Source organism: Crocuta crocuta, unplaced genomic scaffold (genome assembly GCF_008692635.1).
Source record: "Crocuta crocuta isolate KB4526 unplaced genomic scaffold, BGI_CrCroc_1.0 scaffold101, whole genome shotgun sequence".
Classification (NCBI taxonomy): domain Eukaryota; kingdom Metazoa; phylum Chordata; class Mammalia; order Carnivora; family Hyaenidae; genus Crocuta; species Crocuta crocuta.
In genome coordinates this window covers 6696282-6722775 of record NW_027527956.1, presented here as the reverse complement: position 1 = coordinate 6722775, position 26494 = coordinate 6696282, and the positions used below count along the sequence as shown (strand labels likewise).

The window sequence follows — 26494 nt, the reverse complement described above, 5'->3', positions numbered from 1 at the left end:
TATAATAAAACTGCTCTCTTCTGAAACCAGGGAGGCAATGAGACAAAATAAAGGCAATTATTTTTCAGGAGGAAAAAACCCAAAGCAAAGCAACCCCACCTTTGTTACAATGAAAAAGATACACAGTTATGAACATAATGAATACAATACTGATCTCAAGTGCTCGCAGGGAGCTAAAAACTCTGATGCTCGCTCTGGAATCGGGGCTAGTGCTTCTATTTACAAAATATACTGTTCAGCCACACAGAGGCCCATATATGTGTATATGTACATGTGTATTTATATATAGAACATATAAATAATTTCGAGGGAGAAATTCACATGAAGTAAAGAACTTTCCATCTTTGGAATGCTGTAGGAGCAGCACACACTGCCCCCGCACGGGGTGGGATTTGGTGTGGGACGTGTTCAATGTGGCACCATTGATGGTAGTAAAGAATTCCCTGAAATAAAAAATACACCTGCTTATGCGTGAAGAGAACGTCACAGGGCTCGTACGGGTCCTTATCTTTAATCCACAAACACACTTCTCTGGGCGTTGGGGTGGGCGGGGCCGCGGTGCCCTCACCCCCCGGGGGAGGGGGAGGCCACCTCGCCCTTCCCTGCTTACGACGTATGGCTTTGTGCTTTCCGCAGCCGTCTAACCCGCGCACCTGGATGTCGACTACAGCGGCAAGTGCGGCCCCCTCCCGTGAGGACGGGTTAATCCTTCTTTGCGTCGGGCTCACAGCCCCCCGAGTCTTTGCCCCGATGCCGCGTTCTGGTAGCTAATGATTAGATAAACGTAACGCAGAGAGAACTGGTCCAGCCACCTCTCCAGGTTCTAGTTAGATTAATTTACGGTAGACTAAAGAGTCCATTTCTAGTCTCAAAATGCACAGAGGAAAAAAACTGGAAAAAACTTCCCTGTGTGTCCTAACATTTTTCTGCACCTCATGCACCTATTTTACGTTTGTTTCATACGCGACGCTTCTTACAACAGAAAGCATGAAGGAAAATCTACCTGACTGCCCCAGGCTCACGTCCGTCTTTGCTAATACAAAGCGGTGACGCGACAGTGAGAGGCCCCGTCACGTCCGCTCTCACTAGACGCACGGGCGGCGAGTGGCAGGCGTTCGGCCTGTGCTAGTACCTGAGCTCAGTGATCCGCAGACGACGCGGGCCGCGCGCTCCCACCGCTCGGGTTCCGCCCCGGCCGGCTCTGAAAGACAATGATTCTTAGAGAACTTTATAGCTACAAAACTACGGTNCGCCCCCTGCAGACAGACGGGGAGACAGCAGGCGGGGCTCAGCCACCGGGCAGCGCGCCCCCTCGGGTTAAGCAGAGACCATTCAGACCGAGCCGGAGAGTTCTGCGCGGATTTGCTTTCCATCCCAGGGAGAAAAGAGTAATCCGAGTTGCGGCTCAAATAATTACGGGGGTGACAACGTCTGCTCTTTGATGTGAATCAACAGCCCTCACGGCGCCCGCTCACCGCGTATGGCTAGGTCACCACGAGGTCTGTGGTAAGCGACTAGTTATGAGTCACATCAGACAGCCGGCACGGACCCCTAACGGGGAGGTGCAAGCAGCACAGAAAATATGACAGTACAGGCCGGATGTCCCGACCCTGGGGAAGGCCCTTCTCGCCAGCTGGCCAACCCCNCAGGCAGATCCCCCCAGCGTCTGGTCCCCTCGAGGACCCCACTGCCCCAAACGACTGTGAACCCGAGACACAGCAGCAGCGCAGGCTGTGCGCAGCCCTGCCTCCTGCGCAGCTGGCAGCCCCCCCAACCCGGAAGTGTGCTGCCCCTGCCCTCCGCCCCCCAAAGCCGGTGCCAAGCGGATACGAGGCCCCGGAGGGAGATGGGCCCCACGGGCGGGAAGGCGGGAAGGCGGCCTCACCGGTGTAGCTGTGCGCCCGCTTCATGTGCAGCTTCATGTTGCTCTTCTGGGTGAAGCCCATGACGCAGTAGTCACACTTGTAGGGCCGCTCGCCCGTGTGCTTCTTCAGGTGCACCTGCAGCGCGCTCTTCTGGTTGAAGGCCTTCTCGCAGAGCGTGCAGTGGAACGGCCGCTCGCCTAAGGGGGCGCGTGTTAGTGTCCCGGATACCCGCCCGCCGGGCCGCCGCACACAGGCAACGCTCCTGGGTGCTGGCACCCCAGTGCCTGGCAAATCTGCCCCACGGTGGGACCCAAAATAAAACTCCAATCAAAAGCTACTGGGGACCCCTAGAAGCACGGAAATAAAGGAGGAACATACACGGCTCACATAAAATGTTGCTAATGCATTTTGGGCAGTAAGGCAAAAAGATATGAAGTACATGAGAAAATGAAATCCACTTAATTAAAAAGATAATGTTTCCAATGTTTTTAAAAATATTAATTGCTTTTAAGTTAAGGCAGAAACTGAAACATGAAGGAAAAGCTGCCACGCTGGCCCTGTCAGCGGCCAGTCTGGTAGTGGCCCGCAGCCCCCCCCATGCTGTCCCTGCCCCCTCCCCGCACTGCTGTGATTGAGCGAGTGAGCCAGCTCCTCTTTCCTCAGCGTCGCCCCTGTGGCCAGTGCCCGCCCCCGGTTACCTGTGTGGATGCGGCTGTGCCGCTCCAGCTGGCTGGGTTTGGCGAACGCCTTCTCACAGGTGTCACACTTGAACACTCTGGGCTTCTGGGAGCTCAGGGAAGGGCCGGCTTGGTGCGTCTGCATGTGTTCCTGCATGTGACCCCACAGAAGACACCTGAGACCCCGCGGGGACCACGGACTCTCAACAGGAAAGGCCAACAGGGCTGCGGGGTCACGTTGGCAGCAAAGCCCCCCCCCCCACACACACACACAGGTCAAACACACCAGGCCCGACCCCGACCCCCTCTGGCACTGGCTGTGCGGCTCTGCGGGGCCTCTGCCCTCCCTTGTTGCCTGTGACCTTGACGGTTCTTAGGAGCACTGGTGAGTTATTCTGTAGGACCTTTGTCAACTGAGAACCATCTGAAATGTTTCTCACGACTGGCCTGCGGCTATGTGCTTAGGGAGGAAGGTGGCGTCTCTATCCCACCTGTCAGGGCGCACACAGCCCACCCCGTGACCACGGACCACCTGCAGCTCGTGGCTCACGGCCTCTCAGGTGCACTTTGCTTTTCATGCAGCCTCAGGCGCCCTCTGGAAGGAAGGAGGCGACACCACTAGGGTCACGGGGCCACAAACTGTTTGGGATCCTTCTGCGCGGCAGGTCTGTCTCCTCTTCCTGGTTAGTAACTTCTCCAGGCACATTTACATCAGCGAGGACTCGCAGGGATTTATCGTGCGCAGCGGGCTAGAACCCAAAGCCACTTCATACGTTTTCTTGCCCCAACTGTTCCACTTTGCCCCTGGGAGCTCTTCCAGAGGGTTCCCCGGTGCCTTCGACACATCTGTTACCCTCTTCTGTCCACTAGCGAGGTTCGGGACTTCCACCAGCACCTGTGCCCTCAGAGGGGGCAGCAGCGCCCGGGGCCTACCTTGAGGTGAGTGGCGCGCTTGAAGGCCTTCCTGCACACGGGACACACGTGGATGCGCTCCCGGCCGTGCACCTCCTTGCTGTGCTGCAGCAGCATGGCTGCCGACGCGAAGCTGCGGCCACACTCCACGCACTGGTGCAGCCGGGCTTCCTTCTCGGGCGGCCCGCCCTGGGCCAGGCTGGCAGACACGTCGGTGACCTGCAGTGGGCCGGAGACACCAGACCTTACTCCACGGCCGCCACTCGCAGCACGGCGACGAAGGCGCCACAGGCGCGTCTGGACCAGAGTGTCGCCTGTCACCCTAGGAGAGGCCGGCGGGGACCCCCGGCATCACGTCAGACCCTTGCACTCGGAGCAGAGGCCAGAGAACGCAGCGGCAGGTGCGAATCCAGCTCCCGCCTTCCTGCCCCAGCTGCGTCCCCCACCGCTCCTTCCCGGCCTCCTCAGCTGCTCCACAAGAACCGGGAACAGCACCCACCCCTCAGGCCGCTGACGGTGCAATGAGGTAACACCTAAGAGGCCCTGAGAGTAACACCCGGCTTACAGCTCGCATTCAGGAAATGCTGTTAGTGGTGGTACTTCTGGCAGAGACAAGACACATGATTCTGCCCCCAGACGCCACTGCCTTGGCTGCAGATCTCTCAGCAAACTGCAATATAAGTAACACTGGGTACAGGTGTTTTTAGCTTTTGATTGGATGAAAGCAGTTTCCCCAAACTTTGAATCACAACCTTCAGGTTTTCAAATTATTTTAATGAGAGGCCATTAACACCCTAAGAATAAAAGAAGCAGGAGAGCTTTACTACTCAGCTTTTATAAGTAAGAGTTTGGTTCTGCACGTGAAAACTTACATAGGATAACTTAGTGGAAGAAAACTAGAGATAGTTATAAAGATAACTGATGGGATTTGCCAACATTTTTATTCTAGTTTACCAAATACTTTTTCATAATGCTGTAATACACAGCAACAGATGAAATTAAAAAAAAAAATCTAACCAGGAAAGATTTCTACAAGGTGCTCTAAGATTAGTAACCCGCACTGTAATAAAGAAAGGAATGAATAAACAAACTAGAAAGCATGAGAAGCACAAAGATGACGCAGTTGCGTCACGCCACAAAGTGACGCCTGTCAGAGGTGCACGTGTCTACGTGTGTCTGTGTGTGCAAAGCAAAGAAACAAAGATACACTGTGTGTTCAGGTCAGTGCATAAAATATGTTTCTTATGAATCAAAGAAAGTCTGAAGCCACTAGAATAAATCAGACTCATGGCTGTTTTCTAAGTGCAAATAAAAACCACACGATTAAAGCAAATGATACACAAAGTACAGTCCCTAAAACAGACCCGGGGCCAATGGGGCTAATGTTCTGTTCGCACGTGCTGGTCCCTCCCAGTAGCTATGGTAACTGGACGCCATCACAGGCCGGGAGCACTCAAGTCTGAGCCCTTTCACTGGGACCACGAAAAGATCGCTCTGCGTCCTGGGAGCCTCCCCAGGGCATCTGCGAGGAGCAGCATGGCCCGAGAGCCCCCTAGACAAATGGGCTACCAACACACGCTGACATTCATCTGGATAAGGCCAGCCGTGTCTCATTTCTTTATAAAAAAAGGAGTCCTCAGTTAAGCATCTGACTTCAACTAAGGTCATGATTTCACGGTTTAGGAGTTCAAGCCCCAAGTCAGGCTCTGTGCTGACAGCTCAGAGCTAAAGCCTGCTTCATATTCTGTATCTGTCTCTCTCTGCCCCTCCCCAACTTGTGCTCTGTCTCTCTCTCTCTCAAAAATAAAATTTTTTTTAAAAAAGGAGTCCTTGTCCCATTGAAAGACCAATGAGTAGTTTTCTTGGAACTTACTTGCTAAAACTGCATAAAACGTAATGCTGCTTACAGTCAGTAATTATTTATTGTCTGTACTTTACCTCTAACTTTGAAAAGTTTGAAGGAAAGAGTTTTTAGATTCTTCTATATTTAGAACTATCATTTACTAAGTCTCGGACCCTCAAAACATGCATTTTAAGGAAAAAAACTGGTCAACTGACAAATAGGTCATGCACACACACATGTGTGGGGCATGGAAGAGAATAAGCAGACTTCACACAGGCAGCAAAGGTGTTACAAAAAAACCTGCAAGAACTAAACACACGTAAATGGCCAAGTGAAGTAGGATCCATTGGCGAGAGGGATAAATTCACAACCAGACCCACGAGTTGTCTCCCTTCTGACCTGGTAGTTGTCTCCCCGTCTGACTTGGAACTACGGAAACCCCACCAACCCGACAACAGATCACGGCATGGACGAGACCAGTGCCCACCGCCCAACACCCGCTACCCCCAGCCCCACCCTTCACCCCCGTGCAGCTGCAGACAGCCCCCCGGACGGACCAGCCCATGCGTGCCAGCACCTGGGCTGAGTGAGTGCCCTGCACACATACCTGGTAGGCGATTTCTTCCCCCACAGCGGAGGAGGGCTGGGGGGTGTGGCTCACTAAGATGACCTGCGGGGAGCCCGCGCCCCCTTGGCCGGAGAGCGAGGGATCGGTGAGTAAGGCTGGGAACTGCTGACCCTGCCAAAGACAGACTATTTTAGAACTTGGAGCATCACCAAACCCAGCAGGAGTTTAAAAGACCTCCAAGGGTGCCGCTTCCGTGGAGAACGAGCTGGCAGGTCCTCAGAAATGACCACAGACCCACCGGGTGACTGAGCAGTTCTGTCCCAAAGAAATGAAAACGCTTGGGCATGAATGTTCACGGCAACCAAAAGACACGACACGACCTGGATATCTACTGGCCAGTGAGTGGGTAAAACGGGGCGTATCTACAGAGGGTCCTCTTCTCAGCCACAAGAAGGGTGAGCTGTGGGAACAGAAGATGTTGAGTGAGGGAGGCCTTCGCACACCCACTCGTGTGACACGACCCAAACAGGCGCGTCTATGGAAGGGGACAGTGACCGGTGGTTGTCAGGGGCGGGGGAGACAGCAAGAGGTGGGCAGGGGTGACATGGGGGGGGTGACTGGGAACTGTTCATGGCGCCGCATTTCTCTCTGAGGTGATGGAATGTTCCCAAACTAGGTGTGGTCACGGGTGTGCAATTCTGTAAACATACTAAAGTCCGTTACGTCGTATACTTTAAATGAACTCGTGAACACTACAGTATACACGTTATATCTCAACAACTCTGTAAACATAATGTATCATAAACACCCATGTTTAAAGACCCACATTTGCCGGGGGGTGGGGGGGGTCGCCTGGGTGGCTCAGTCACGTAAGCCTCTGACTTCGGCTCAGGTCATGATCTCACTGTTCCCAGTTCAAGCCCCACATAGGGCTCTGTGCTGACAGCACAGAGCCTGGAGCCAATTCTATGTCTTCCTCTCTATTTCTGGCCCTCACCCACTCACGTGCTGTCTCTCACTCTCAAAAATAAACATTAAAAAAAATTAATAAGAAAAAATAAATAAAAATAAAAAACAAAACAAACAAAACACACATTTGGGGGGTGCCAGGATGGCTCAGTGGGTTAAGCGTTAAGACTCTTGGTTTCAGCTCAGGTCATGATCCCACAGTTCATGGGTTCAAGCCCCACATCAGGCTCTGTGCAGACAGTGCGGAGCCTGCTTGTGATTCCGTGTCTCCCTCTCTCTCTGTCCCTCTCTCCCTCCCCCCACCAAAATAAACTTTCAAACCCCACCCCAAAGCACCGCACAGTCCACTTTGCTACGCCACACCAGCTCCACAGCCTTCCCCTGCCCCAGCACTCTTCCCGCTGTGCCCAGCGGGCCAACCACACACTCCACCACGGGAGCCACGCACACGGTGCAGGCTGCCAGACGGGCACAGGCTCTACCATGGCCGGCCCACAATCAGAACCAGGACGCAAAACACACAGATTCAAGAACCAACACCCGGGGCGCCTGGGTGGCTCAGTCGGTTAAGCGTCCGACTTTCCGACTTTCGCTCAGGTCATGATCTCACGGTTCGTGGGTTCGAGCCCCGCGTCGGGCTCTGTGCTGACAGCCAGCTTGGAGCCTGGAGCCTGTTTCAGATTCTGTGTCTCCCTCTCTCTCTGACCCTCCCCTGCTCACGCTGTCTCTCTCTCTCTCTCCTAGAAATAAATAAAACATTAAAAAAAATTTAAAAAAAAACGAGCTTTTAAAAAAGAACCAACACCCACGCACAAAGGGGCCAGGAGTCTCCAAGAGCACTTGGGTCATACGGAACGTGGCCCATGTCGTGGGTCCCCCACGGCTGAACACAAGATGTGTTCTGTGTCTTCCGGACACGGCGCAGGCTCGATGCCATGGGGCAGAGACCTGGGCAGGGGTGGGCGGGGGGAAATGGACTGAGAAGACGGGGGGATTCTAGGTCCACTTGTGGAAAGACACTTCCTCGTGCAGACAGGGAAACAGAGGCAGAGGCAATGGGGCCGAATATACATTTACAAGGATATCGTCGTGGATTCTAGAGAAAAGGAGCTTCTTTTTTTTTTTTTTTAATGTTTTATTTATTTCTAGGAGAGCGAGACAGCGTGAGCAGGGGAGGGTCAGAGAGAGAGGGAGTCACAGACTGAAACAGGCTCCAGGCTCCGAGCTGGCAGTCAGCACAGAGCCCGACGCGGGGCTCGAACCCACGAACCGCGAGATCATGACCTAAGCGAAAGTCGGAAAGTCGGACGCTTAACCGACTAAGCCACCCAGGCGCCCTGGAGAAAAGGAGCTTCTTAAATTGATTCAGATTCCCTGCTTTCTGCAGGCACCTTTACAGAAAACGAAATGATATTTTAGGTATCTCTGTGTATCGACTTTTTATACACGGATGTGGCATATTTTGAAAAGTTCCATCTATACCAACAGGGGTTCCTGCCCACTAGCCTGCTAGCCCCTCTCGTGGGGAACACCACTCCATACTGCTCCCTTCACGGTACAAAACTGTCCCTGCAGCCGCCCGGCAGTGACACACCCTGGGCCTGGTCCTCACCCCCACCACCAACAGTCCAACAACGAATTCCAACTTCACAGTTGCAAGAGGAATCGTCATAACTCATCAATTTTTCTTCTACCACGTCCCCTGGTACAATAACTGCAGTTACTTCCTAATGCAAGTATGCGTCACATCACTGTATGTTAACTTCTGCTTCAACAGATCATACTTTTAAAAAAACTAATTTTTCTCTGCAGCAGAACAATCATTCACCCCCCCCCCATAATATTCTTCTCTAGTGGGGCTAGCTGCAAATTTTAAATTATGATTAATTATGGTCTTACATACATGTGTTCTTTCCAAGCACTCTCTATCATAGACTCAACTTTGACCCTGGGCTATAAACTATTTAACAATACTATGTAAGTAAACTACCTAAGGCCACCTCTTTCTGTTTTGAGAAACATTTTCTTCTGTGGACTCTATAAACAGATACAGAAAAACCAAAAAATGACACACAAAAAATGCATATTATTTTTTAAATAGAACACCTCCCTAAATTATCATTCACGTGTTTACACTGTCGTGTGCCTTTAGGGAGAGCCTGATCTTCCACATGCTGTGTCACATTCACCTGCAGACACGCGGCTTCTCACTGCCCTCACTCACTGCCTCACGGAATTCAAGGAGCACATGTTGTGAAGGGGCTAATCTGAACCACTCAGTGTTCACCCCTTAGTGACCAACTCTCACCTGCATCCAACCACTACTGCTAGAATGATGAATTTCTCACAAATACCTCTTATTTCCAGATCAAATCTTTTGGTCTTAAACAACCCTAATAATTTACAAACTTATAAACACTCCCATATATGTATACATACTAACCTCTTGACAGTGATCATTTTACTTGTACGACAATTCACTACATTTAGAAAAATAACTCACAAAGCTAAGACAGGTATGTTCTGGTTTTTCTTCAGATTTTCAGAGTATTAAATCATTGTGAATCCAAGTTTGGCAGAAAATATTCAAATAAAACTACAGAATTTCTGGGGCGCTTGGGTGGGCTCAGTCGGTTAAGCGTCCAACTTCAGCTCGGGTCATGATCTCACAGTCTGTGGGTTCGAGCCCCGCATCAGGCTCCGTGCTGACAGCTCAGAGCCTGGGGCCTGCTTCAGATTCTGTGTCTCCCTCTCTCTCTGCCCCTCCTCTGCTCACCCTCTGTCTCAGTCTCTCAAAATAAAATAAAGACAAGAAAAAAATAATTTAGAAAAAAAAACTACAGCATTTCTTTTGGAGATCTATAATACTGCTGTTGCAAAAAACAAAGGGATCCAATTTTTAAAAAATTTTTAAAGGTTTTATTTGTTTCTGAAAGAGAGAGACAGCGTGAGCAGGGGAGGGTCAGAGAGAGAGGGAGACACAGAATCTGAAGTAGGCTCCAGGCTCTGAGGTAGCTGTCAGCAAAGAGCCCGATGCAGGGCTCAAACCCATGAACCGTGAGATCATGACCTGAGCCAAAGTCGGATGCTTAACTGACTGAACCACCCAGGCGCCCTAAAGGGATCTAATTTAACAAACAAAAAATAAACCCATAATCAGAAAAATGAACGGCCCCCTGGCTCTTCTGATCAAACCTGACCCCACCCCACAAAAGTTATTCCAAACCATTAAGTTTCACTGAAAGGTGTACCGTGACTGATGTTTACCTCACGGCTCCTCCTGTAACTGCCGCGGTTAGAGGTGTGCGTGGACAGACCGCCCAGGAGCCCAGGGTGGGGGGACCGGCAGCGAGCGCACCAGGACGCAGTCACGTCCCTGGCTCTGAGCGCCGGCCACACCCGGTGAATGGCGAGGTGGCACCACACTTAGTTAGGGTCCTGAATGGTGACTGGAATACATGGTCATGTTCACAGCTGTCACCATGTGAACAGAAAAGCAGCAGCCTGGCAGCGGGTAAAAGGCAGGGAAGGCGGGGAAGGCAGATGAACGCGGTTCCTAGTGTCGTGCGCCTGGACAGGCAGTCTGCTCTGTGAACAGTAAGACGCACCCTCCTGCGTCGCCTCCCTCCCCTGCCCGCCTGCCCTGGGGCACGGGTGATCTGAGCCCAGCCTGTGACGGTGGGGCTAGAATCCAGGGTCGGAAGGAACACAATGATTCACCAGGACACAACCAAGCCCCTTGCGTCCTGCATCTAGAAAGAAAATGCGGCAGCCAGTACAGGCGCCGGCTTCCTGGGGCCCCGACAAGGCTACCGGCCAGCAGTCCACCAGCACTTCGCAAGCTGGACAGTCTGTGCTCATACGAACAGAAATGGGCTCAACACTGGCTCGGGAGTGAGGCGGGGAAACATCCCTATTTTACAAATGGAAAGGAGTAGAATCTAGAAGAGGGAAGTCAGTGTGCAGGGTCAAAGCAGCCAATGTGCAGCTGGCATGACATGCCCAGGAACACCCCGGGTGCCCTGTAAGTGCCCTTCCGCACAGGGGCGTTGGGAGCCGCGCAATCAGGCTGCCCGAATGCGTTCTGCCCACTGATGCTGTTCTCACAGCCAGGGGACGGCTGGGTCCAGGGGACGGCTGGGTCCAAAGGGAACCAAGGTTCTTCAAAATAAACCTTCATTATATGTTACCATGGCTTTTCTCCTAATTAAACTCAGAGGTGCTGCAGGGACCCAGCTCAATGCATCATTCAAAACACACACCCTGGCAGCACACGGTGACTGAGAGTGTGAGGACCCCTCACTACCGGTGGGGTCCTCGAGCATGACACAACGCCCTTCGATAAACTGCGAGAGCTGATGCTGCGTAGCCGTTAGAAACTTGTGTGCTCCTGAAATCAGCGATGGAGAGACACCGACCGCACGGGCAGGCAGCAGCCCTCCGCCCACATGCTGTGCACTTGCACTCAGTTCTGTAGACACGTTGACGCATGGAGGTTTACAAGGATAAACGTACTAAAATGTCCATCCTAGTTCTGTTTGGGTAGTGGATTTTTTTTTTTTTTTTGAGATGAGGGGGAGAGACACATTAGAGAAACAGAGAGAGAGAGAGCGTGAGCGCACGTGAGCGAAGGAGGGGCAGAGGGAGAGGGAGAGAATCGCAAGCAGGTTCCGTGCTCAGCGCAGAGCACTACGTGGGGCTTGAGTCTGTGACCCTGGCTCATGTCCTGAACAGAAACCGAGAGTCGGACGCTCAACCGACTGAGCCCCCCAGGTGCCCCAGGGGGAGGGTTTAAAAACCGTTTTCCGCGTTACTGGCATTTTCTTGTCCTGTCCTTTGTGCATTTAACACATTGTTTGTATTTTAATCGGGAGAAGAAAAAACATTTCACTTTGGAAACAGACGTTCAGGACACATACCCGGGAAAGAATAAATTAAAGGGCGGCCTCCACGAGGCAAGGCCCGTGCTCTACCTGAGAAGCAATGTTGAGTGTGACCGTGTCCAGTCCTCCAGAGAGCAAGCCCTGAGTGTCGGCCAGAGTCAGCGTGACGCTGGCGTCTCCCCCCGCCCCAGATGACGACATGACCAGGTTCTGCGTAGATGCGCTGGACGGGGACATGGGTGTCGTTGGAGGCAGACCTCCGGCCGTAGCATTAAGTTCTGCAAAAGACGAGACACAAGCACATCAGCGGCGAAGCTGGAGAAGCCCGACCGCACCTGGAAGAGCAGTTCTCATGAAGGAGCGGCGTCGTCATCGTCAGCATCTGTGTCACCCCGCTTTGGAAACTGCATCAAGGTCATCAGAGAATCATTTGTTCCAGTTCTATGGTAAGGCGTCTACAGTTTCTAAACATCTCCATACACATAAACGCACTATGCTTAAGTACAACGTAGAGAAAGAAACAGTGGAAGAAAAGTAAAAATATGACCCTATGGTCCCAGTCACTACTGCCAAGAGCTTCCAGGACACCGTCCCCGTCGAGGACCAGGGAGCAGCCCGAAGGCACTGAATGTGACCCCCTGAGCAGTGATCAGCTCCAAAGCTCACGTGACCATCTCTGCTGAGGCCGCCCCTTCACTTCCTGTACCTGTGCTGCTTCTGAAATGAACCCCATGCATCCCACACACGTTAATTTACGCTTCGTAACATCTCACTCTTCTTTGGAAAAGACGAGACTCTTTGACGCTTCCCCCCCGTAGCCTGTGAGAAGAGGAGGGAAGGAATCTGGGACAGAATCGGGCAGAGGGGGGCCTTTCCTTCTACAAAACAGAAACTCATGCACCCACCTGGCAGATGAGGGCTGAGCGCCAGAGTACCAGAGGCCTGTGGTCAGCACCGACAGAAACACACTTTTGAGGCTTCACTTGTAAGCATGACACACATGCACATGCGCATGCGCGCACACACACACTCACACACACACACACACACGCACACACACAGACCTCACCATTTAGGCTTCCATTCATCTAACAAACACGACTGTACGTCCACGGTGTCAGCCGCTGGGCTCGGTGCCGTAGATACACCAAGACGGGAACGGAAGTGGAGGTCGAAAACGCTATTTCCTCATCAGGTGTAAGAAACAGAACAAGAACCGACTCCTGCGGGCCCTCTGCTGTGGCCGGGGGCACCTGGGTGCGGGCCCTCTGCTCAGGTCAGAGGCCAGCAGGGACACTAGGTTACTTACTTGTAAGTGGAGTCCTCCAAACACAGTGCCTGCACAGATCCACACTCTCGGGGTCCCACACTGTGCTGCACACACCTGGAACCTTCACAAGCAGTATAACCATTAGGGGCTAGGACTCTGCTCCGCACGCCGCCGGGGCTCCAAAGGCAACCTCGCCGGCCCCCCCACCTCACTGGGCGTCCACGCAGAGCTGGCTGCTGAGACACCAGGACCTGAGGAGTGTGGATTTGTGGAGGGCATGTGTTCGAAGCACTCCAGCGACCAGCACAGCGGTCAAGCCCATGTTCCAACCTCACCTCCACACACCCCTACTCCTGCAGACCAGCGGGACTTAACAGGACTAGGCAAAGATGGAAAAGAAGGATCCCGTAAAATGTGGCAATAAGCAGCCACATGAACTGGCGTTCGGTCGCAATCACTAAGGAGAAGTCAGGGGCTGGGCCGTCCAACCGCCCGGTGGAGAGAGGTGCCAGCGTCAGGCTCGCCAGGACCCCATCTAAGAGAGCAAAGCCAAAACTGCCACTGAGACGGCCAAGACTCGGTCAAACCTCACCCGAAATAAAGGAATCCCTGAGATAAAGGAATGAACGAGGCCTCTCCTCCCTCTGCCACCAGCATCTTTCTCTGTGACGATTACTAACATTGGCAGAGGGTCCAGGGCCATGCAGCACAAGAAACGCAATGAGAGAACAGAAGCCTGCGTGTCACTCGGCTGCCGTGAATCCTGACGCTTGGCCCAGCGGAGGCACGAACCTCACAGCGCTGGAGCTCACGCCCGCCTCCAATAGTGTGTGCCTGCTTCGTTCGAGACATTTCCCACAAAGAGGGCACCGGCTCAAGTACAACTTCAATCCTCACAATGATCCAAAAACAGGTGATGTGAGTAGGAAAAAATGAAATTTTCTTTAGCATGAAATTAAGTAACTGAGTTTGTTCAATATATAGTTCTAAATTATATAAAGAGATATATTTAAAGCTCAGAAACCACAGTTTTAACTCAAATTGAACACTCTCAACATGGAAACTGAGACTGAATACTTGAGCAAAGCCTGCAAACTCTTTCTTTCATTTTCCACATACCGGCTCTGAAGCACGGACCTCGGGCAGTACCCCAGACCTAGGTCCCACTTCGGCCTATGATTCCAACCCCAAACAGAGTAATGTCTAAAGGATTTGTAAATCCCTTATGGTCCTCAAACCCAGTACCATCTTAAATCTTTGTTGGGATAAGGTTTCATAGCTTCTAAGAAAACCTAATTGTAATTTTGGAAAGTTTCATAAGTAGTTTAAAGGATGTGAGATCAGTTTTTTCTTGAGAGAAGCAAAACCGTGGCAAGAAAGGTTATGGGAACAGGGAGACACACAGTCCGGCCATTCATTGCCCAGAAAGAAGTGGAGAGAATGTCCTCCTTCATGATAAAATGTACCCAACAAGAGGGGAATGGGAAGTAAGTAATTGAACGTACTTAAATCTAGAAGGAACCAAGGCTAAAATAACCTTACAAAGGAGGGAAGGAAAGAATTGGTTTTTTTCACTGAAAGTATAACTCAATTTATTCATCAAAATTATCTTAACAACAGACGAGGGTAAGAACACAAAGATAACACCCGTCTGAGACAAATTTCTCAAAGAGCTGTGCAAACTGCAAGCCTGTGTTAGCAGTACCTCGTGCCCAAAAGGACACCTGCATCCCATCTGCGCATCTCCTCAGATGAGCACATGCGTCCAATGCTGTCGTGGATGCCCTTGGAGTCAGGTCGCGAGGTGGCCTTCGACCCCATGGCGGACTCAACACAGGCTCATGCTTCTGTCTCGCACGTGAGGTGCGGACTGATAAACCCCGGAACGTGACACACTTCTCCTCGATGCTACGTGAGGGTGCACGCCATCCCTGGGGCCAGGGGCCTTGGCCCGTGAGCAAGGCGGAGACTTCTAAGTGAGAAGTCATGGGCACGTCCAGCGTGCTCTGGTCTAAAGGGCTGGCTGGCAGCGAAGTTCTGTAAAAACACAGAGTTTCTACTTTATGGTTTCTCTCAGAGGAGGCATGTCGAAGTCCCGTGCCAGTCATTTCGGTCTCACGTCCTGCAGGGTGTGGCCTGACGCCTGGTCTGGGAGTGACTCAGATGCTCGGGAGAATGCTGCCCTTTCAAGAAGCAATGTCCCGGCTGTGCTGTACTGAGCCGGCTCCCTCATTACCACTGGTACCAGCGGACACACAAACCTTTCAAAACAGGTGCCTGCTATCAAGGCCTGAGAGGTACAGCATGTGCAGCGTGTCTTCCTATATCTGGGATCATTCAAAGACGCCACAGGTATATGGGGACGTAGTATAACTGACCTGGTCATATGAAATTACTCCTGTGTTTATAACAGCTGCCATTACTTCACTGAACAAACATTTTTACGTTACGAGCTCAACTTTTATTTCACTCAATTCCTTGGAAAATAAATTTGAATAAGGCACCAAATTATGCTGTGGTGACATCAAAAAGAGAAGTATTCCCAGCTGGCTCTAAAACAGCAAGTCTAAGGGGAAAAAGGGCTTGTTTGTCGTTTTTAAAGGAACGCGAATGTGTCACACCTGGGACCCTCACGCACAACTGGCTGCTGTCAGCTCTGCTGCACGGAGAGACCCTCCCCCGCGCATGAGGCTCTGTGGCACTGCGCAGGGCGGTCACAAGGGAAAGTACTTCCTGCCTAACTGACCAGATGATAGTGCAGTAATGAAATACCGGTTGCCAAAACGGGCCCTCAGGTGCTTGTTCTCGGGCATCCGCTTCTCCATCCTCATCGAAACATCTCCCATCTCAAATCATTGGCTGCCCCAGCAAACACCGAAGCAGGTTCCCCGAAGCAACACAGAAAACCACTCCACTGAAACTAAAGCACCTAAAACTCTACCGGTCTTTCCATCCGTTTGCCCGGGATTCAGAAAGATGGTCAAGCAGAGCTTCCGGGGAGAAACAAGAGTTCATGCCCCAGGGGCGGGAGCCGGCGGGAGAGCTCGCACGGCCAACATTCCAGAACACGGCCCACAGCGGAGCAGGACAGGCACTCACTCTGGCCGCGGGACACACGGACCAGAGACACGGTGGGGACATCGGGGGCTAGAAGTCCAGGCTTTGGATCTGCCAACACGAGACTCAGATGAAGCTCCTCACGTCTCAGGCCTCATTTCATACTTTAGCAAACGGAAGAGGTGGACAGACGCCCCCACATTCCCAGCCACACTCTCAGAGGAGCCCTGTCCTGACCCCGACCAGGTCAAAACCCCCAGGACCTATGACCCATTTTCCTTTAGGCCGTTACGGCCACAAGTTCACGATGACTTACAGATTCCGCAGTGAGTGCTCTATTAGTTTCTAGGACCCTAAGTACAAAAGGACTATGTCTGCCTTGCTCAGTATTCTTTTCCCAGATTTGTACAATTCTTACCACACAGTACACATTATACGGTCTGCTAGTGAAGGGATGAATTACTGGACAAGAAAGCATCTCAAATAAGCAAGAAACAAAAAACAGCCTAGCTGTGCCTACAAATAGGTCTAAAAATTAATTTTTTTTCCTAAAAACAATGACATACAGAGTTGGAAAATAAGGCTAAGAAACTGACAAGATCTCTACAAGATAAGAAAACCCAGACAAGCATGTCATCCTAAGCTGCGGGCCATTACTTGTGACGCTGTCATTTATTTTCCTGGAGCTCGTTTAATTTTTTACACAAGTCTACACATGAAAAGCTGAGAAAGACGACATTTTAAAGCCGTGTTCCCCTGACATCAGTGGGTTACAGGGGACTCGCGCTGCGGGGCACAGAGCAACGGGCTGGGCTCGTGCACAGGGAGCAGGGCAGGGCTCTGTGCCGCGTCCTCCAGGCGCTAACTGTCCCCCATGTTCCGGGGAAGCAGGATTACGGCGTGGCCAACATCCCTGCACTCAGGGGAGACCAGGCCATGTGGAATCACGTGACGTGCGACAGGGCAGTGGCCAGCGCAGCCCCGCGACCACACTGACAGTGGGCTGGCTGCTCACTCCGCGAGCGCAGCTGGCACTGCCTGCAATCAGGGTGGCACCTGTACGCGGATTACTGACTGCAAGTGTGACAATCTCATGCTTCCGTTGAGCTCACTACTTCCGTCAGAACGTGCTGAATAAGACCTTGACCTAAAGGAAATTAGGATCGTGATACCTGAAAGTACCGTGGTAACTTACACACTGGCAAATGTGCTAAATGTATAGTAACATCCTATTAGAATTAAAGCCATTTTATTTTTAATAGTGTTTCTAAAAATAATGAGAAGACCAGAAACACGTTTTCTCTAAATGACGGTACCTGTTCATATTTTTTAAGCCGTTAAGTATTTTTAAGTGCTTCCGTTGTACTTTAAGTCAGTATTACAGCACTTAAAATTACATACTTTGTTGACTAAAACTTAACCCGACTTGAAAACACTTGCAGATGCGGCAGCCTAGCAGGTGTGGCGAGCTGTGCTTGTGTGGATGGTCCTAGAGCCCCGAACCCGGCCACCGCCCAGAGCGGGGGCCCCAGGGGGGTGGGGGAAGGAGGGGAGGGACCTGTGCTGCCCGCCTGCCAGAAGGGCTCTGCCCGAGGACGCCAGCTTCATTAGCCGCACGAGTCACGTAAACAGAAGCAGACTGCGTAGAAACAGACGAACTGAGACGGGAACAGCCGCTGACGGAATCTCTGCGAAGACTGGACGTGAACACGCCGCTTTCAAACAATCTGCTGTCAAGTGAGGCAAAAGCAAGACTAAACTGGATGGGAAGCAGCAAAAGACAAAGGAGCCTGTGATGACCCACACCCGCAGCTACGCTGAAGACGGGGCAGGAGCGGAAGCCGCGCTGCGGGCCTGCGCACGGGCAAATCGAGGATGCAGACGCCCATCCGCAGAGCACACACGGTTCAGAGTACGTGGGAATCCCTTTGACTCCCTGCCTGACAGGCTTTTGCTGAAAACTGGACTCAGCCATCAGAGAAGAGGACGCTATCGCGGAGGCGCGGGACAAGCTGGGGAGCCTGGGGACGATCTCGCTTTGTACCCAACATTTTTTCCTCAAATGACTTCTGAGTTGCTAAGTGTCTACAAAAATTCATCGAAGTCCTGCTTTCCAGCACGGACGACCACTTGTAATTATCCACATGAATGGAGAAAACAAGTGAAAATCTCTGCTGAGACCGTGAGTTGTCCCCACAGCCTTTTTAGAACGGGAAAAGGCAACGCTGACTTGGGACTTCCCCATCTCACGATGCATGAGGGCTGAGACTTCGAAGCATCAAGCCCAAAGTTTGGGCAAACCTCCTGTCATCAACTGACGTAAAGATTCTCCTAGGATAAACCTTTCAAGCTAATTTTTAAAAAATTAGTTAAATTCACTTCTTCATTCTTCAGGATATGCTAATAAGCAAAATATCTACGTGATCAATGACAGGAAAATACAGGAGAAACAGGAACACAACCCATAGGCTAAATAATGCGGTTTCTAAACTATAAGCAAGAACCCTGGACTGTGTGTCCTTTGCACAGGATTTGCACAACGCCTCACACACAGTGGCACAGCGAACGTGTTACTTTGATCAGCAAAGGTTTCTTAAAATACAGCACAACTTTAAAATTCAGATGTAAATAACAAAAGTAGGAAGGTTACTGAGTTAAATCAAATTGAAAGTTAATTTCTGCTGCCTAATAGCATCTACAATCACTGCATGACACGCAAAAGCACACTCCAAGATAGTTCAAGTTTCCCACGTATATTAAAAGGAAAAGACACTCCCTAAAAAGAAAGGGATTCAGTTTTCGTTTAAGTAACTATTCTTTCTATTGCAGTAGTAATTTCTGCAGGGTCTCCCTGAAGCACCAGTGCGTTACCGGGACTGCCCTCTGGCCTCCCCAGCGTTTAAGGGAAAAACTCCCCTTCCACCACCATACCCCTTACAGGGACAGTGTCCGCCTCCCAGCAAAGCGTCTTTCTTATTTGTAACAACAGCTTCCTAAGGTTGCTCTGAGGCTTGAATAAATTAATATTAAATAAGTTCGTATTTGTAAAAATTACTAGAATAGCTGGACACACAGTCAGGGTCCTACTACGTGTGGCTAACTTTAAAAACAACTCTCAGTGACCACGAAGAGCTTGCAGCTGAGACTCAAGTTGGCAGCGTGGCTGTAAGACACGTTCGGGGCTGACCGAGATCATACACGGCACAGACAGAGGGACATGATCACGGACGTGAGAGCATGGGGACATGGAACGCCTCCTCGCGGCTGACACACAGTGACCTGCACTGCGAGGCTTGTTCTTCCTGTCCCTCCACTCCTTGGCGTGTGCACCGCGCACAGCGTCCGCGCCCTGGGTCCACCACACACAGGCCTCAAGCTCTGCAGCACGTGAAGACGCAGCACGAGGCGGCGGCTTCCTGCTGCCTGCTGACCACGGCAAGGTGGCCCAACAGTGGCCTCCGAGGGGACTGTTAACTTCTGGTTACATCTGAACCGTGACAGCTACACCTGACTTTTCCACACGTGTGACAAACGCTCCGGAGCTCTGGCTTTGTGCCAAACTCGGTGTCGCAGGAAACACACACACACACACACACACACACACACACACACGACTGAGACATCCTGGGGGGGCGGGGGGAGGCGGTTTAAGTCGTGAGTGACTAACCCGAGATGGTCAGGGTGATCTCCTGCGGGGACCCCGAGGACGACGCAGCGGCGGGCCCGGCAGCCTGCGCCAGCACCTGGCTCAGACTCGAGTTGTTGATGGTCAGCGTGATCTCATGGGGGCCGCTGGAGGTGGACACGAGGCCTTGCGACGTCACCACCTGAGAGAGGTCCTGAGTCCCTGGCCACCGTGATGAAACAAAACAAAGCGGGGCTTAACAAAATCAGTCATTTTCTTTTTCATGAGCGACAGTATGGTGAGAATGTTATTTCCAAAGAAGATTCAGAAGAAAACATCGGTCACGTCTAAAATCCCCTCATCCAGGGAGACAAGACACCTTATGAAACAGGACGGCAGCGGGGCCACGGGACTCACGTGCAGGCAGGAAGGTTTGTGCAAAGACTGAACACACAGCACGTATCAGAGGAAAGGTGCATGTGTGCTAGGAACACTCCCTGAGTCTGCTGAGCTGGGTGGGGAGGGGAAGGGGCGCCACGGAGCCCTGAGTGCAAAGGCATGACCACGAGCAGGGAGCTGGGCCCCAGCTGCCACTTACCGCTGCTGCTAGTGGTCATCACGGGGTCCTGCTCTGACAGCGGCCCGATGGTCAGGCTGGCAGACGTCACCGTGGGCTGTAAGGACAGGCCCGAGATGGGCTGGATGACGACACTGGCCGGGACCGTGCTGTCCTGCGTCTGCAGAGCGCCGTTCTGGGGGGCCAGGCCAGGCTCCCCGGGCAGCTGCTGACCGAGCAGGCTGCCCTGCTGCAGCGTCTGCTGCAGAATGCTGGGGTCGATCTGGAAAGGAAAACAGGCACCTGTGATCCAAGTGCGCTCACGTGGGATTCTGACCCAAGCCCAGAAAGCGCCGGCAAGTGGCCCACCTGTAACGTGATGTTATTAATGCTGGAGGCGTCGATCCCAGAGATCTGAACATTGGGCCCCACCAAGTTGGCGGCCAGCTGTAACTGAATGCCCTCCAGGCTGGTCAAACTCCCATCGGTCAAGGACACAGTCCAGTCACCACCAGCTAAAGGAGAGAAAACAGGAATGACCGCTCGTCTGAAAAGCTTCTTAGGAAAGAAAACACAGAACATAAAACCCTCATTTTCCTGTAGGAATTTCTGTGTACACAGTTTTATTCGTACATCGATGTGATGTGGTTCATGAGCACTAACTAGTGTCTCCACCACACACACGTTATCTAATTCAACCAACAAGAATCCTCTGAAATGGGCAGCGTTATCCATCCTACACACGCCAGGAAACTAGGCGCAGAGAGATGACCCTGACTGGCCAGGGTCTAAAACAACTAACGGCTGTGTTTTACCTTTAATGGCCCCACGGGTCACACACACAGCAAGGGACCCACAGGACAAGTCTGCGAGCTGCTGACACCCACTGTGTGTTTGTAAGTGCACAACAAACAAAGGCTAAAAGTTGGTACTTTTCCAGCCCTGATGCCCCAAGAGCAATGATTTAGAGAACTGCAGGACGTCACACACAACGTGGGAGAGGAGTCATGGGTCACGTATGTCACCACCACGTCTCTGAGGATGTGGAGGGGGCAGGTAAACCCAAGGAAAGCAGCTCAAACCAGCACGAATGTGCTCAAAGCCGACGCCGTGGCGGGAAGCACAGGGACGGAAGGGTACCTTGTCTGGGGGTGAAATTTACATTTTCCCACCTGCCTCCTACGGGCGAACCTCAAGGGAGAGAAGCGCCCATCGTGGACACAGGCGCCCCCTCAGCACACAAGCGACGGCCCCACCCCGGGCCCCGCGCTTACCCGACACGGAGGCGGGCAGGATCGCCTGGCCCACCAGCCCTTGCGGAAGCACGTTCTGGTCGAACTGTCCCGTCAGCACGGAGTTGTTCATGACAAACACGCCGGGGTCAGTGGACGACGGGCTGAGCAGGTTCAGGGGCTGCAGTCCCTCTGACGGGCTCCGGGCCATGGGCTTCCGGGCCTTCTTCGGGTCGGGTTTGTAATGGAACTGCATGTGCGTCTTCCTGCGGCCAGACGTGCGGAAGCGCAGCTCGCAGTGTGGACACTTGAAGGGCTTCGCCCCTGTGTGCAAGCGCATGTGCACCTTCAGGCTCCCCTTGGTAGAGAAGGCGTTGCTGCACACGTGACAGCTGAAGAGCTTCTGACCTGCGGGAAGGCCGGGTCAGCGGGGCCCACGGGCCACACCTGCATGTGAGCACCGGGCGCCGAGGGGCCTGGGGACCTCAAGGAGGCCCCTGTTCTGTGGGGCCTGCTGCAGGGACCTCGCAGAGAGCCTGCCACAGCCTGAGTCCAGGACCCATAGCATCCGGGTGTCCGCACCACCGCTCACCGGACCTCGACAGGACCTGGGGTGGTGTCGCTGAGCAGCTCAGCCCCGTGTCCCCGTCCCGCGCCCCTCAGGTTACTAAGAGCACCTGTGCGTGTCAGCACGTCTTTACCTCCTTTCTGCGGAGGGGCGACGCTGCCCGCAGGAGGGCGACGCTGCCCGCAGGAGGGGCACACTCAGTTCCCGCATCTATCTACTAAGTTCCCAAGAGTAACCCATCAGAAAAGAATCATAGGATTTTAAACAAATATGTGACATTCCTTTTACATTTTTGGTCAGTTCTGCTGGGAACCAAAAACTAGGAACATAAATTAGTTTCATAATCATCACCCTACGAGTCACACGAACAACTGTCCCATTTACTGAGAGGTCACCATGCGCCACTGTCCCAGCAATAAGCAGGGGCCCTAGAGAGGTGGCTCAGAAGTGGACACAGACCTCAGACCTGCCGAGGGGTGGGGCCTGCCCCTTAACCGCAGGGCCCCAGGTGTGGATCAAGCAGCACAGCCTCAATGTGCTTTAAATTGGACCATTAGCCTTCAACTCCTCAAATGAGATGAAGAAAAATGGCCATTGGGAATCGTAACGTTTTTCCTTTATAAGATTTCCCGCCACCTAAAAAGAATTATTACCTGGTAACTGTAATCAGCTTGGCTAAATCCCCAGTTCTTGTAAAACCTTACAAACCAAAGCTCTCTGGCCTAAATGAGACCAAGAAGTAATTTCCTTTACAAAGGTTTTCAAGATTCGGTAAGGACACAGACAGCTGACAGCTTGGCATCTGAGACCCGGCTCCTTTCTCTCAGTGTTTTCTGGGTCATTTCTCCCAAGTCAGGACTCAAAATTCCCTTTATACCCATTTCTTCATGGTCCCTGACTTTTAAGCTTTCTATAATCTTGGAAGTATTTTTGTGTGCAAACATAAACCGCCACTAGGGCGCCTAGAGGCTCGGCCTGCTGAGCGGCCGACATTCGTTTCAGCTCAGGTCATGATCCTGCCGGTTGTTAGTTTGAGCCCCGTGTCAGGCTCTGCGCTAACAGCTCAGAGGCTGCTTGGGACTCTGTCTCCATCTATCTGTCCCTCCCCTGCTCACTCTCTCTCTCAAAGCAAGTGAATGCACATTCTCTCGCCATCACAGGGCACCGGTGGGGCGCGGAGGTGCTGTGCGTACCTGTGTGCGTCTTCACATGGCAGTCCAGGGTTGACTTCACAGTAAAGCTCTTCCCGCATTCATCACATTTATATGGCTTTTCTCCAGTGTGGATTCGCACGTGCCTAACCAGAAAAGATAGATAGATAGATAGATAGGTATTTTTATTTTTAATTTTATACACATTTACATCAACCTCATGACTTTTAATTCATAACTATCTCTATACATAGAAAGTATGTGTTAGTAGGAGCTGAATAAATGTGGCCAAATAAAACCTTGCATCCCCATCTACACAAAAACAGCATAAACAAACCCAGAAGAAAACAAAAACGTCTGCAAGATGGATAAACACAGGGCTAACTCTCTTAAGCCAGCCTTGTTATAAGTCAGCAAGGAGACCGGAAACAGCACAGTGGAGAAGCGGACAAGGCACAGGCAGCTCAGAGAAGAAATACGGCCCAAAGCCATGTGGACGGGCTCACCCCTACTCAGAATTTAAAAAGAGCGAATAAAGATGCTAAGCTATCATTCCTGCCAACAGGCGGAGGAGGCCTGGGCGTGGGCTGGTGCGGGCGCCGGCTGGCGGCNCAGGCGGCGGCCCCTGCAGCAGCACGCGCCACCGCTGAGAACAACACAGCAGGTCTGCAGGCGCCAACAGGAAGAGGTCTACGGCTGCGTACGTAAAAACTGTGCAAACGTAAAACTGTACGACTTAATGGGGACAGGTGTGGACGTTTCTGGAAAATATACTTAAGAACCAGAGAACAGTGGTCGTCTCTGGGGAGAAGAAAGGACCGTTTCTCACTGGACGGTGTCCGCGGCTGTGCGTTTCTTTTGTTTTGCTTCATCACAGGCCCTGGCCCCTCCCCATGAAGGCTCTGTCTCACTCCCCACCGCCTCGCCCCTGCCCTCCAGGTGCCCCAGAAGAGGCACTGCCAGCCCATCCCGCCCCCGCCTGAGCTTGCACCCTCGCTCCCCGCACCCCAGCACCCCTGGGGTAAGGACATCCCTGATGCTATCTGCTAATGTACAAAGCTTAGCACCATGTCGTCTGCAAGAAATAATTCATTTTCTTTTCTTTTTTTTTAAAGTAGAGCAGCCCCTCCTCTGCGGGAGGTACAATCCAAGACCCCAGGGGAGGCCTGAAAGTGCGTGTGTACCCAACCCAATCGTCCTGCTCGTTCCTACACGGGATACATATCATGAGGTTAACGACGACCGTTGACGAAACAGCACACCACCCTGTGACACAAGCTGAAACGCCGCATTGTGCTGCGCCCACCCTCCTTTCCGTGACGACAGGAGATGATGAAATGTCCACCTGAGGAAACGACGGCAGGTGACAGACATGGGCATGTGACACAGGTCAGGAGGAGGGTCACCCACTTATGGGCCACGGCTGACCTCGGGGAAAGCGCTGAAACCGCGGAGGAGGGGAGGGGGCCGCCATACCCCAGTCGCACAGAAATGAGCAGAGTCCACACAGCAAACTCCTCTCCCATCGACTTTCTGAATGAGCTTCAGCGAAGACGCAAAATCGACACAGGCTTCCAGCCCTGACTCGGGATGCCACTCAGCCCCTCATGAGGGACCAGCCCTGACAGGGGCCCTCCGACGGCACCACCCAAGGCTCACAGAGACCCTCCTCCCAAACCCGCACGTGGTGGCCTCACCTCACGAGATCGCTGGGCTTCTTGAAGCTCTTGGGGCAGTAGGAGCAGCAGTTGGCGAACTTGGGCTCAGCCTCCAGCTCTGCCTGCCGGTCCTTCATCTCGCTGACGCGATCCTTCTCGGCCGCCGACTGCACCAGCACCTGCTCGGACACCGTCGCGCTTTCCTGCGGCCGAATTTTGGCCAACTGCGCGGTCTCCTCCTCCGTGAAAGTGATGACCTCGGGGCGAGCCTTCCGAGATGGGTTTCTCTCAGGATTTTCTTCCTCTTCCTCCACACACATATCTAAACAAGACAGGAAAAGGACCAAATCCTAGTAAAAACATAGATTTTAACAAAACAAGTCAATTAAAACCAAACGCGTCTGTTGGGTTGGAGTGTGTCATTCAGTGAAGCTCTGTCAGTCCAGGGGCTGGCCTAGCAGGGTCCGCGGGAGGAGGGGCACGGGGGACACGCGTGGGCTTGGCGCCTGAGGACCAGCGGCCAGAGAGCGCCCGCGGGCGTCCACACAGGCCCTGGATTCATAAGCACAGACACTTGCTAACATGGAAAAACCTGAAGTATTGTCACATGAGGAACATCAGAGCCCAAGGCAGAAAACCAAAGATAAATTAGCAAAAAGGCACTAACTAAAGAGTCACAAAAAGAAGACAAACACACCAATAACAAACAAACCAAAAAGCCTTAAAATGTACACGTTTAAGTGTTCTGAGTGAGAGGTAAGCATGTATTTACACGGACAGTAAACAAAAAGAAGATGCTACTAAAACCCAACAGAAGGAAGAGCTGGCTGGAAGGGAGAGGCCAGAACTGCACACCCGGCTAAAAAATAAAATAAAAACTCAACAAAACACCGACTGACCAAGTGGACAGTGGCTAACACCACATTAGTGATAAAAACTATCTAGATGCCTCATCAGGATAAAAGGATGAGAGGGAGGGACGTGCAGAGAGAAGGAAGAGAGAGGCCCAGGGAGGGCGAGGAAAGGTGGGCGGTGGAGGAGAGAATAGCGTTTGGAAAGATTTGGGGGCAGCAGGGTAGAGATGGTAGCCGTACCAGCACAGAAAACAAAGCACGGAGAGAACTGTGTTCAGACACCGAAAGTACCAGGAACCCCATCAGTATGGCAAAGCCCCAGCGGGAGAAGGTCTACGAGATGGAGCGCTGTACACAGAAGACAGGATCTGATGGTGTCAGCCACACAGACCCCCGTCCCAACACCGCAAGAGGGTCAAACCCTCCCACGCGGCTCTGGATTTGGGTAAAGGAACCAGTGTGGCAGGTGGCTTTTCTTCTGCAGCTAAAAAGGCCCCCACGGAGCTCTGTTTCCCAGGGACCCCGCCAGGGCCGCAGGGGTGTGCTGTGTATGCAGGGGGGTGGCAAGGCCGCAAGGGGAGCCCCAGGCAGTCCTGACAGCACTCACTGATATGATGGTGCCCTCCCTACAGGGTTCCAGAAACTGGGGAGAAGCCCTGCTCCGTAGGTCAGCGCAAGGAGAAGAGCTCCCAAGTGACACCAGTGGGGGTGACCAGCGGGGGAGGCTGGCACCATGTGACATGGGGGGGAAGGGAGGCTGGCACTATGTGACTGGGAGGGGGGAGGCTGGCGCCGTGTGATGGGGG

The 26494-nt window shown here is 52.4% G+C and overlaps 1 protein-coding gene across 1 annotated transcript in view; it reads right to left on the bottom strand.

The window, feature by feature from the left end:
* ZNF236 (zinc finger protein 236) overlaps nt 1-26494 on the bottom strand; it is a 95940-nt gene that overhangs the window by 7565 nt on the left and 61881 nt on the right. Inside the window, exons 19-29 of the mRNA XM_077752733.1 lie at nt 24874-25156; nt 23219-23322; nt 21500-21865; nt 20595-20740; nt 20268-20508; nt 19712-19891; nt 11808-11995; nt 5905-6036; nt 3476-3673; nt 2564-2693; nt 1820-2062 (exon numbers count right to left, since the gene is read on the bottom strand). Coding sequence (XP_077608859.1) covers nt 1820-2062; nt 2564-2693; nt 3476-3673; nt 5905-6036; nt 11808-11995; nt 19712-19891; nt 20268-20508; nt 20595-20740; nt 21500-21865; nt 23219-23322; nt 24874-25156 — 2211 coding nt within the window. The remainder of the gene's footprint in view (nt 1-1819; nt 2063-2563; nt 2694-3475; nt 3674-5904; nt 6037-11807; nt 11996-19711; nt 19892-20267; nt 20509-20594; nt 20741-21499; nt 21866-23218; nt 23323-24873; nt 25157-26494) is intronic.